Here is a 13,244-nt window from a genome sequence, read left to right as displayed (position 1 = left end):
CCAGCAATCAACTTATTTTGTGTATTAAATCATAGTTCTTTAATCAGATTTCAGTAATAGCAATATGAAAGTGAGAGATACTTCAAGCACTCTAGATTTATTTATACCTGTTAAAACAGAAGGTTTCTGAAAACTTGACTTCTTGTTCAACACTGATTAAGATCCCAATATTAGAAATGACTCAAACCAAAAATGAAGAATGTCCAACAGGCAACCAAAAATTACTCGAAATAACTTTGGAATTTTCATGAGACGAGTATTTTATTGAAGGATAGATCTATTCTTGCTCAACAGCAACTTACAAAAGAATTGGAATTTTACATACCAAAGAATATATGAACAGGAAGAAATAGTAAAAGACAAATACATAGTATATACCAAAAACATATGAAGGATCAAATCAGTGTATTCCTAAAAATACAAGTAGTTGGAGGAATCTGCACAGTTGCTGTTGTCTCTACAGAGTATAGCTCGAGCTTCAACTATTGAACGAGGGGGCTCAATATCCTTCTCTTGTAAAGCATTTCCTTGCAATCTTTGCATTTGGGAAGCAAATATATCGTCCAGAACCTGTAAATGTAAACCATGCAAGTACAATGTCAAGAACCATTTGTATATATAATACATATTATATACTGAATTTTAGCTCTACTTACCCCAAGAGCATGATAGGAACCGCTATACCATACTCGATTCTCTTTTCGTCCTTCTAAAAATTTCAGTATGATCTAGTAGTATAAGGAAAAAAGAACAAAATGTCAGTACATGATACTCAACTCAAGAGGGAAATTAAAAAAAAAAAAAAAAAAAAAAAAAAAAGGAGAAAAGATCATTCTCGTTGAATAGCTCAAATTTGAGATGCTACTAGATTAACCAACCTGTCCCATCTTGTCCCAAAATCCACGGCAGATTGCAACAAATATTGCACTCGTAAAGACTTCCTGCAAGTTGCTTATGGAATCTGAGAGTTGTGAATTCAGCATTTGCATTCTTTCACGGATTTCAGCTTCCCCATCTGTTTCCTTTGTTTCCTCCAAAATCCTTTGCAAACGCGTGCAACGATTTGATTGCATCTGCAGTAGTAAAAAGATGAACCTCATTTTATGCATTTAATATACCAAGACTATTAGTTAAATAGCTAAAGTATGACAGTTAAATAGCTAAACTTAGAGATATTATTTGCTTACATTACGGGCAAGCTTGATTATTATTGCCTGCATGTAGTTTTTATATTTAGTCCTCAGCAATACTGTAACTCCATTCAGTTGCTCCCCGAAATTGGACTTCTTTTCTCCATTCGCTGGTAGATAGGATGCCCATGACTTCAAAATGTCTTCTAATTGACAGTGGAGGACGTCAAGAATTCTCTTTATTGTGTTCAAGAAAGTCCCCAACTGTCAAAACAAGTCCCCAACATATTTAGTTATTATCCTTACGCATTCTTTGTTAGGAATATTACAAAAAGAGCTCTCGCTGACTGTTATAACCTGTCCAACTATTACTAGCACTTACATGACTAGGGATGCTATAAAGACTAGTTGAATGCCTTCTTGCTAATTTCTGAACTTGCATGCCGAGCTTCTTTGGAATGCTATCCTTTAGAGGGGTCAAGATCTCATTGTATTGTTTCTCCATGGCTTTTATAATTGCTCTTTCTACATTAGCAACAGCCTATATATGATATCAACAGAAAGCATTATCAGCAAATGGGAGGGCTTCTCAGTTATACATTCTCCAGCCATAAAACTGATCAAGCAAACATAGAGCTTACATTCTCCAAAATGACGGTGTACTGAGGCCAACGGTTGATCACTACTTCATACTCAGTTAACATTTGTTTGGTTTTCTCAAACATTTCTTCAGCAAAAGGAGAAGTAGAATAGTTTGTTACAACTCCAGACCATAACACCTGAAAGAGGTGATAGAGTGAGAATATGAAACTTCATCAAACCAATTGCATCTCTTGAAAATCTTTAAGCCTATGAAGATAAAGAGAGAAGCGTACCTTTTCTGCCTTGCAAAGCTCGAGTAAGTGAAGTTGCATATCCTCTATCCAAACCATTATATAACTATGAAAGAGACCCCTTGAGTCTACACCACCTTGCACCGAACTGAAGCATTAAAGAAAAGAAACAATGTGAGAAAACTTGTCTAAGCAAGCCTAATTAATTTTTTTGCTTTGATACAAAGTTACATGAATTCCATATAACCTGATGTTCCATGAGTCTAGATTCCTCTCAAAATCAGCTGCTGCAATCAGAAGTTCATTCACATGTGGGGAAGGACACGACGGAGGCCATGCAGCAAGAAAGTTCTTGAGCCTCTTACACAATTCAGTGTTGTAAACTGAAGCCGTGATGCTTGAGAGATCAATTGAACTGAAAAAGGAATATGCCAACTTTAAGTCAGTCGGTAAGCAATAAGAACATAGAGCAGTAATCGTAGGCAAATTTCATTGATGCCAAATGCATCTTACTATTATTTCCCACGTACCTAGGAAGAATATGTTGGTTATGGATCTTAATATCTGCTTGGATTTCATTTGATATGTTGGAGCAGAGGTTCTTCATCTTCGCATAAGCAGTGGATATTGTTACTGAATCCATGACAAATCCCTCTAGGTTTGTTGACAGGAAATCATCAGTTTCGATTATGTGTTTTCGACACCTCTTTGCTGCTGCTGTCTGTTAAATCATAATATCGTTAGACTCGTGATGAGACATAAATGGTGCAATCAAAACCAGCTGCTCACAACCATTTATCTGAATGTGCGTAAAAGACTGTTGCATTCAGTAGTATCTTACTTATATTGTTATTTAGCTTGGTTTGTCTAACTTTAAAACCATCAGAGTACTTTTCGTGTAATTAGAATAATAAGTTGTTACACCAAAGTCCAAAGTCAGTAATTGCGATGGATGTCAAGGTTGACATCAATATGTGGAGGGAGAGATCTAGGCAATGGTAAAGATCAAGTTTAAAAAGTACTGAAGAATATTAAAATGGTAAAGCTCAACATTTTAAGAAATATAAAAAGAAGATTAACCTGTATATAGTTTCTAAGTGTCATTTGAGCATCTTGAGCAAGTATATCATGGAGAAGAGTATAAATTTGCACTGCAGGAGCAAGTGCTGGTGCTGCAGTTTCTGGTATAGGAGCTGACATGTCTACTAAACCTGTGGGACAACTTTCATCCAATGACTTGTAGTTTTCGAATACAGAGGCCAGGAGGCTTTCAACTTCAGTTTCACAATCCAGAAGCAAACTTTTCTGAAACAAGAAAAAATAGTAAGTTTGCATCAGTCTCAGCTCAGGTACCTGATTTTGGACCGCTTACTTGAAATTAATATTTTATGACACCAAGTCTAGTACAATGATTAACACTTCAAAAAGATAAGTCGGTATTGAAATAGTGAAAGGTAAAGGATTAGATAGACAGCTTTTATCAAAATAGTTCCATATGCATTCTCTTTAGTTTCTGAAAAATGCATTGACCTCTTCTATAGTTTCTGAAAACAGTTGAAAAGGGTACAGTTGCTTGAGTATACTAACATACCATTTATCTATGACATTTCACAACTCAGGGAGGGATAGAAGAAATCATATTGAAGTATCCATCAAAGATTCTATTAGAGGAGCCAAATTTCAATTTTTGATGAGATTTTGTGTGAAAATACTGTTATAGTACAAGTTCTTAATTATCAAATGGAGCAACAGAAAGAAGAAAAAGTTGAACTTACTCTCTATGTTTTATTATAGAGATTAAAGTGAGGCTGGTATAGCAGCAGTACATCAAAAATCTAATTGGATGAACTGGTTTATCCTCATTAAAGATATTTATTTTGGTTGTATAGAAGGTTTATCCCTACTTTAACACATTTTTTTTGACCTAGTGGATCTTCCATGGAGATTTAGAGAAGAAAGTTTAACTAAGTTACTATATTTGAATTAATTAAATGTATGCTTAGAAAGGACGTGGAAAGGACGTTAAAATATCAGGCTAATTGGACCTTCTCTAAAATGGTAAAATTTAGAAGGTAGTAAAATATAAAGCAGGTTATATAAAATATCAGAAGGGAGTAACAAATTTGAAACAAAAAGGATGCTGCAACGAATTTCAGAAATAGTTAAAATTCTTGCAATTATTGGAAACTAAATTAGAATTGCTGCCGAATTTGATTTTGTGAAACAAATTTGTAAGATCTCCAGCATCATATGAAGTTTGAAGGTTTGAGAGTTTAGAATTTGATACCTCTTGTCTTGTCATACTTCTGTCATTCCTTGCCTTCATAATTGGCACAAGCAACTCATGGATGAGCTCCAAACAATCTTTTGTTGGAGTTGCAACATCCATGACATATGAAAGGTACCTGTTGAATTATAATTATCAGATTCTTCTTGAAAAGACACATTCAAGAGAATATACCATTTGGTATCTGGTTGATAAAAAAATGTATCACAAGCTAAGTACCTCAATTTAGTATAGGTATCAGTTACCCCATAGTACTCAGAAAATTCTGTGAGTAACCAGTTCCAAGGTTCCTCAGACCTTAAACTTCGTGCACGGAACTGTTGAGCACGCATGGAAGCCTCCAGTAGCAGATCATATGCAAGAGTCTCGGCAATCGGTCCACTCTGTCATAAATGGGAATCAAATGCATATCGCAAGTTATTACTAATTGGAAAACCTATTTAATGAGTTAAAGACACCATCACACCACACGTACTGACATAAGTACATTTCATCACACCACACGTACTGACATAAGTACATTTCTGATTACCTAAATTTTATAATAACAGGCATATTATACTATTGAACTGCAAGAGAAAAATTGTTTTTGTTGAAGAAATACTAAGACCTCTAGTCAAAAGAACTCCAGTGAAATGTCATTTTAGCATGCCAAATGTCAATTGATATATCAATATGTATAAATCTCAAGAACAGAGATAGGCACTGATGCTGATTGAATGTTATGCTTTGGAAGTTACTAAGTGAGCCAAGATAAATTAATAATCACCAGCTTAAGGAAAAACATTGATTAAACTTAGAAATCATACTACTTTAGCAGATTAAAAAATAAAAATAAAGTGCACCGGGCTGCCCACTTTAGCAGATTCAAGTTTTAATTTTTTCTCTTTTGACTTAAGTGGAAAGGACATTTGATATTATCTCTTCTGTACTCATATTCCTTCCTTCTACCTTAACCTAGATTAAGACAAAAAGGTGGAGTGTCCATGGTTACCTTGACTTGTGTTGTCTCGTCGGTTGTGATTGTACAATTGATTGATAGCTGGACCTTCCCAACACATTCATTATCATCATGATAAATGGGCCACCAACGAATCTTATCATTCTGGAGCAATTGCGAAACTGATGTAAGAAGGCGGTATGATAAAAAATTTAAAACTGAATAAATTGGCCACAACAATATGACATATTGGAGGATTAGACATACATTATTGTCTGCCACGGCTGAAACTGGTATTAAAGTTCGACCCAAAGTACTTCTCTTCATATCTTGTACTTCAATCAACAGAGCATCTCCTTTGTTCTCTGGAAAACTGAATTCAGAAGCATGTGTTATCTTGTCTGGAGAAATTAGCATCTCAACATCACTCTGTTAAATGGAAATCTGGAAGTACAGAAGTATTCATTGAATGCAACCATCAGGACATGGATTACAAGAAATCTTATTATAACCATCTTATGTTTTAACTGAAAAGGTGACATTGGAATCTTGACAGAAATATCCTTTTCCTCTTCTTGAAAATTCTAATCAGAGAAAAGAAGTTCCCTAAGCCTCCCATGAAACTTATTCTAATCTTGAAAACATTTCTCGATTATTAGATAACCACACGACTGGATGTCTTCACATCCTAATAATATTCAGGACTCGGAGGAAGTGCAAGATAAGGTTATTCAACTGGATTAATAAGCATTGTAGAGCCACTATGGACAGTAACAAAGTAAAATAACAACTTACAAGTCATGGTGATCACCACTTCCTGGCAGCAGCATAACAGCAGAATTTGGTTCAAATTTAGTATCTTCAGCTGAACTCTTCAGGAGAAGTAAACATCTCAGGGATTCTGCAGAACATAGTGGAAAAACAACTATCTTACTGACATACGCAGATCCAAAAACTCTACATGTTATTTTCAGGGAGCTCATATGAATTCTTAACATGCACATAAGAACCTATATAGACAATCATCAATACTCTGTTAGTTAATGAATCAATTAGGCCTTGAGCCTGGACTAGTTGGGGTCGGTTGTATGAATATGTGGGAACCATTACACTTGATTCAGGTAAGTCTCACACTTAGATTGACACCAGACTAAATACCTCCTCACAAACACATTTTATTACGGATAATAACCACTACTAGTTGGTATTGCCTACATGGTTTTTTGCTTCCGCTGTATTCTATGATTAACCAAGTCCATGTTATTTCTTAGAGATAGTAGTTCTTTTAGCACTCTTCAATCATCATTTTCTGACCTAGAAACCATTCCATACTTTACAATGAAAAAAAAAAGAATAAAATCAATCAGTTTGCTATTTTATCCTCTAGAATAACCATTCTAAATAATCAAGTATAGCTGTCATCAAATTCAATACACCTTTTAGAAGACTTATGTTTTTTCTACTCAAGCATTTTAGGTGAATTCTTTCCGTGATCCACTTGAAGAGAAAGAAAGATTTTCAATAAGAAGTACTAACCTTCGGATGTCAACAGATATGAATGACTTTTAAGAGAATTGATGCCATGTTTCACCAGTGATGAAACATGTCGGACATACTCTGCTCCTGCCTGCATGCTAATTGCACCTCGCATTGAGTCTGTGCTCTTAAGCTTCCTCTTTGGTATAATTCTTAACTTTCTTACTGCAATTGGTTTAGAGACGGTGTCAAGCATCATATACTATGTAAGTGAAAGATACACGTTACATTTTACACTACAAGTTAAGAGATCTACTTGTAGTTTGACAGCTTTTATTTCATTATCTTCACCTGGCAGATACACAAACTGCATTCTATCTTCAGTTTGAACATTTAAGTAGACCTATCAATGTTTTGATGAAGAAGTATACCTATCAATGTTTAACTGGAAAGTAATGTGTCTAAAAGTGAAAAAGATATTGTAGCAAAAATTGGATGAAACGATAACTTATCATTCAAGTATGTCTTTACATAAGAAGAAATTACTAACTCTGCATTATAACTCGAGCTTAAAAATAAAAAAAAAATAAAAAAAAAAGAGCAAAGAAGTGCACTACTAATAAACTTCAAAAAAAGTTAGCAAAAATAATTGTCTTTGAGTCATACCTTCCACACGAATTTTCCCGACTATCTTTCTCACTTTCAAGGGCAATGTTTGTCCATTGGTCTTATGGGTCCTTTCTGTTGTCTGCATGCATCGAGGTTGCAACAACAGTTTCTGCAAGCTAAAGTTGAATAAGAGAGGGATTGGTATTAGTCATGGAAAACGATGCCGTAGCAATAAAAAGGTGTTTTTTTAAGTGATTATAGGAGAAAAGATAAGTTAGCATACCAGAAAGCACTTCGAAGCATCTGGCATTCATCACGTAAAAATTCAGGTGCCTCAACACATCCTCTTGCCCAAGCATTTAGACATAGACGAATGCAGGCATCATAAGCCAGGAGAACTTGCCATCCGTTTTGACTGTTTTTGACAAAGAAATCAGTTAATTGCAATCTAAAGGAAAATAAGAATTAGGAAAAGTCACACTTCTTTTTTGCACATAAGGTGGATTGAGGCCAAGTGAAAATGTTTAGATGCCTAGCTACTTATAGTGGTTAATAAGGTGAAGAGGAGAAGCCAACTTAACTTTTGCTTATTGTTTCAGTCACCTTAAAGGGAAGCCCGGTGCACTAAGCTACCGCTATAAGCGGGGTCTAGGGAAGTGGTGGAGCCACATGCACCCAAGCGGTGTCAATCGACACCCCTTCGTCAAAAAATTACACTGTAAAAAAGAACTTTTTATGTATATATACTATGTGTTGAACCCCCTTAATTTCATCGTATATTTATTTTTTTATGTTACGACACCCCTTAGTAAAATTCCTAGTTCCGTCACTGGTCCAGGGAAGGGCTGAACCACAAGGGTCTATTATACACAGCCTTACTATCGTTCCAGTCACCTTAATCTCTAAAATCCTGTCAGGGGGTGGGGGAGGGGAGGCGGGGGGGTGAAGGGAGAATTGACCATCATCCTTTTGCAAAAATACAATAGGTGAAGCCAATATAAGGCCATGATAAAACACAAACCCTTTATACTCTGTAATAATTTGTTATGGAATACCTTCTTAGATATGACTTAAAGTTTTACGTGGACTTCTGCTGAATCTAGGCACATGCTACCAGAACTAGAAATGCCACAGTTCCACACTTACATACTACATCATAAGCTTTCAGAGAATTTTACTTTTGTTTCACTTATTTTATTTTATTTTTATTTTTTTTGAAAAAAAAAATAAAGAGAGCTGTTTAGCATTTTAATAGTAGTAAAAAAGAGAAAGACAAACATAGTGCAGCAAGCAAGACAAGTGAATTAAGAAATTAAAACCTGGTATCATAGCGGCTTGGAAATCCGACTGAGTTTCCTTGCTGGTAACAGGGCACTGCATTTGTTTCTGCAACAGTTGCTTTATCTCCCCTGCACCAAAATGAAACTATATCATTCGTTTCTTGCATTTCATGCTGAAAAATGTTTCATATGCTGAAGGTCAGTTCAACTATTCATACCCAGTCTCTGAAAGAACTTGTGTATTTCTATAACAAGCCTCATCTGCAGCTTCTGGAATATTTATCATTTTGTTGTCCTGTGTTCTAGACAAGCCTTCAGAAATACCAATTCCATTTCCATAACAAGCTTCTTCTGGCGTTTCTGAAAAACCTGTCTTATTATTATGCTCATTTCCAATCAATCCTCCACAAGTGCTCAATCCACTTGCTAGTTCAGAGTTATCTTCATCTGCTCCAATATCCACTATCGGCGGTGCACTTGGGGTTCCTAAGTCATTTAGCCTACCAACGGGTGTTGCCTGCATTTACAAATAGTTAACTTCTAAATAAATAATCAGTGGCGGAGCCAACATTATAGTTACATGTTCGGGAAAAACCACTAATTTCCCTGTATTTGTGCTAAAAGATTCATTTAATATGTATAAAAGAGGGCTTTTTCATTTTTGGCTAGTCTGCCGAAATTAGTTACAGGCGCCAAAATATTAAAAAACATATACACTGACTATGTAATCTATATGTATACAATATGCATATTTTATACTTAATATACATAACCTATACATTTGCTAGCTATTTTGTAAATTAGATCACAGAATGGCATTGTACTGTAATTATCTCTATAAATAGATTTATTTAGAATCCAGTAAACAAAAGAATTGTGATTTATAACCCATAAACTCTGCCCCTACTTCTCATCAAGAAAAACTCAAATTTAGAAACATTACCATATAATCAATCAATCAACCAACCAACCAACCAATATGATTTTATTGCATTGTATTCACTAGATTATATTTAAGCAAGGAATGTTAAGGAATTCTTACATAGGCACTATGTGGTTGAACTTTATCACGCAGATAGCTATGAACACCAAAAATTTTAGCTTTCTGTCCAAAATTTTGTGGTACTTCAATTCGAAGACTCTCTTGTAAAATTCCTCTATTCAACGTCGATCCATTTCGATTGCTCAATCCAGTAGCTCCTTTAATTTGACATACATTGGTACCCAATACTTCTTCTTCTTCAGAGTAATGGTGGACATCAAGTTCATCCAGGGCTGAAGAAACACACTCACTCTCATCGTCGTAGTCATAATCGAAATCGTCTTCATTGCTGTCTATGCTAAGTGTTGTCACTGTGTTATGGGGTTTCAAAAGGCCAGAATGAAATTTCAAAGGTGGTAATGTATGTGAATTTGGTGTGTAAGTAGCCAAAGGAGATTTAGGAATTGGGCATATATCATCAATTTTTTCGGATAACGGTGATCTTGTATTAGTACAAGATTGTTTTACCTCAGATCCCTGCACCAAAATTTTATTTCAAGATTCATTCAGGTAACCAAATTAACAAAAACCCAAATGTAGAACTAGTGGTTTTATACAAAGTTGAAGACTTTTTTCAATTTTACAACTAAATCAAGAAGTATACCAGAAAGGGACTATTTTAAGAAGTATACCAAAATTTTACCAACTGAAGTTTCAAGAATTATTCAGGGAACAAAATTAAGAAAACCCCACATGTAAAACTAGTGTGTTTATACAAAATTGAATACTTTTTTTTCCATTTTACAATTGTTAAGTGCATACTTAAGGAACTATTTTGAACTTACCTTCAAAGGCTCAAACATAAGGGACCATTTTTGTCATTTTTCTCTAAAAGATTCATTTAAAAAAATTAAAAAATATACAAGAACCTAGATGTAAAAATAGTGGATACATACAACGTTATAGGATTTGTTCAAATTTACGAGACTAAAAAGTATAGAAGAAAGATGACAACTTTGTTAAGTACCTGTTTGATCCAGTTAATTGCAGACTCATCCAAACCTTCGGTAAACATTTTTTTTGTTTGTTTGTTGATTAGAAATGAATTTGATGAATTGGAGTATTATATAGAGATTTAGAGCTTGAAAGATTAAGGAAGAAGATAAAAGGGGGAATATGGACAGTAAGCAAGAAAGCTAATAACAGTATAATGGGGGAAAGAGAGAGACAAAGAAGATCGGTCTTGAGCTGTTTCTAACGGCTAGTATGAATAAAGGACATGAATTTATAATACTAATATAGTATAATGCTGCCCCAATGATTTATTTCTATTTGCGGTCTAAAACCTCCCTCCGTTAAAATTATATAAAGAAAATTATATTAGTGAGCCATATGCATAAAAAATAGAGATAGTGTTCAAAAAACACACCAGAAGTATTATTTTTTTTTTAATTTTCTACCTGAATTATGAGGTGTTAGAGTTTCGTATCTAAAACTATCAACAACTAGTTTGCAAAACACACATCAACTATCAGTTATTTACTTTGAAAGAGATGTGTTTTGCAAACTAATTAGTGATAATTCATGTAGAAAAAGTAAATAACTGATAGTTGAGGTGTGTTTTGCAAACAACTGTAGTTGATGATAATTTAGGCACACCTGATGGTTCAGGTAGGAAACTAAAAAAAAGAGTAATACTTGAGATGCATTTTTGACCCTTAACTCAAAAAAAAAAAAAAAAAAAAAAAAAACGAAATAGATCTTGATTCTTGAATCATTGACGATAAAAGGAATGTCAAACCATACCTCATATAGGTTTTTAAAACTCTTTAATTACTCAATGAAATAGTAAATATTTTTGAGTGTCAGTCTAGAATTTTATACTGTCAAGCTGATTACAAGTATGTCTACAGTACATATGTATCGGTAACTTGAAAAACATGGTTCCAATCCAAGTAATTTACTATGAATAGTTACAAACTAAAATAAGAACATACGCCAATCAACGTGATTAGATGATAAAAGTCTATTTAAATGACACGAGTAATAAAATAACTTGGTGCAAATCATTAGGTGAGGTTAAATTTTTGCATTTCTAATCTCAGTTAAATTTTTCCATTTCCAGCATATAGAAACTTTTTGCTTTGTCAAAAGTTACTTATAATTTAATCTTTGTATTTTTCATCATTTAATATAAAATTAATAGCGCGTGATAATAAATTTAAACTCTAGAATCTGAAAGAGTACCTTTAACACAAGTACTATGCACTTTACAGAATTTACTTAGATCTTGTACAAATTTTCATGACCTTCTGGTCCTTCTCTAAGCAACGATCTCAACACTATTTGTTATTCCCTGTTTCCCAATTTATGTGGCAATACGTTCTTTTTAGTATATCTTAATTAGAAGAATTATATCTTCTTATATTTAGAAATAATTTAACTTTACATGTTTTATACCACAAATTTTAAAAGTCTTTTTTTTTCCTTAAAATTTTGTGTTCAGTTAAACACCATTACGTAAATTGAAATGCAAAGGAGTACATCAGTCGTTTAGACGGAGTCTGCAACAACTTTTGGTCCTAGACAGTGTGAATTTTCCTCACAGAACTATTTGTAACTTTTATTCTAAAAGGGAACATTATAATCACTACTCAATATTGATCAAAGTGTTGGGGCGAGCCGAGTGTATAAGCTCAAATTTTGGATTTGCAAAAATGTACAAATAATAGCTCCATTGTCCATCTGTTAAACTGCTTCAATCCCTGAACTGGGTTGCTGTTCTTCATGGTTTAGACTGGCAGTGGCAAGTGTCATTACGATGAAAATATTGAAAACGGGCATTGAGGGAGACGTTTCTTGGAGCCAATCCAGGAAGCTATTGAAAGTCTTGGCAAGCCAAGTGTAACACTGGGAAATCAATATGATCATAGGATAAGCATACCAAAATATACATTGTGGTACTGTCAAACAGACCATCAATGACAGAGTAAGTGTTTTGGAGAAATCTCCGACTCGTATACATATTTGCCACTGCCTGCTTCTAGTGTTACTGAATTGGAGATTCAGACGAATATTAAAGGAGGTGAAAGAGAAAATGAAGAACATCAAGAGAAGAATGCTAGCTTCCATTAAAGTAAACTGGTGAATGTTGAATGGATCCCATTGCCAGGGTAGTGCGATTACGGATTTGAGTATGTTTACAAACACTAGAATAGCATGCCTAAAATCAAAATGATCCATGGTTACTATTAGTTTCTTTTGGAATGTCCGTAGATATTGTAGAAACCCTTTCAAGTTTATATAGATCACAGCAGGGGTAATACCAATTATCCTACTAACTAGCTAGGTGGTGGTAGCAATAACTGACTGCATTAGTTGCAACGCAAAATACTAGTCAAGAGCGGTGGGTCAAGAGAAACTGCAACGTTATATTCTTGGGCAGCATTTTTGCGTCTTTGGGTTGTATGATCTGCAGGATTAGTTCGTGTAGATCTGCGATTAAGGGTTTAAGACCTCCCTGGTTGACTCCCAAAGCAAATGGTCACTATCTCTCCTTTCAGTGACCTTCATAGGTAGAAAGACTTCGCCCCTTTCCAAGTGCTTGAACTCAAGCGAACTTAGGATTTGACATTTATAGGTTTTGAATTGTACTGGGTTCTCCATTGCTGTAATAATTTGCACATATTACATGAATTTTTTAATGC

At 34.5% G+C, this 13,244-nt stretch overlaps 1 protein-coding gene across 1 annotated transcript; it reads right to left on the bottom strand.

Moving 5' to 3' along the window:
• Positions 1 to 202: 202 nt before the first annotated feature.
• On the bottom strand, positions 203 to 10,786 carry LOC132617408 (uncharacterized). The gene is made up of 22 exons (XM_060332404.1): positions 10,565 to 10,786; positions 9,598 to 10,074; positions 8,774 to 9,072; positions 8,595 to 8,684; positions 7,559 to 7,690; positions 7,333 to 7,451; positions 6,727 to 6,891; positions 5,986 to 6,091; positions 5,458 to 5,563; positions 5,245 to 5,355; positions 4,470 to 4,633; positions 4,251 to 4,368; positions 3,044 to 3,268; positions 2,494 to 2,684; positions 2,211 to 2,378; positions 2,006 to 2,111; positions 1,772 to 1,909; positions 1,513 to 1,671; positions 1,188 to 1,394; positions 879 to 1,073; positions 657 to 728; positions 203 to 570 (listed from the first exon to the last, which is right to left on the bottom strand). The coding sequence occupies exons 1-22, from the start codon at positions 10,610 to 10,612 to the stop codon at positions 412 to 414; spliced, it is 3,555 nt and encodes a 1,184-aa protein (XP_060188387.1). The 5' UTR covers positions 10,613 to 10,786; the 3' UTR covers positions 203 to 411.
• Positions 10,787 to 13,244: the final 2,458 nt, after the last annotated feature.

The sequence above is a fragment of the Lycium barbarum genome, chromosome 11, assembly GCF_019175385.1.
Source record: "Lycium barbarum isolate Lr01 chromosome 11, ASM1917538v2, whole genome shotgun sequence".
Lineage (NCBI taxonomy): Eukaryota > Viridiplantae > Streptophyta > Magnoliopsida > Solanales > Solanaceae > Lycium > Lycium barbarum.
The sequence above is the reverse complement of the archived record's forward strand: the minus strand, read 5'-3'. Positions and strand labels throughout refer to the sequence as shown.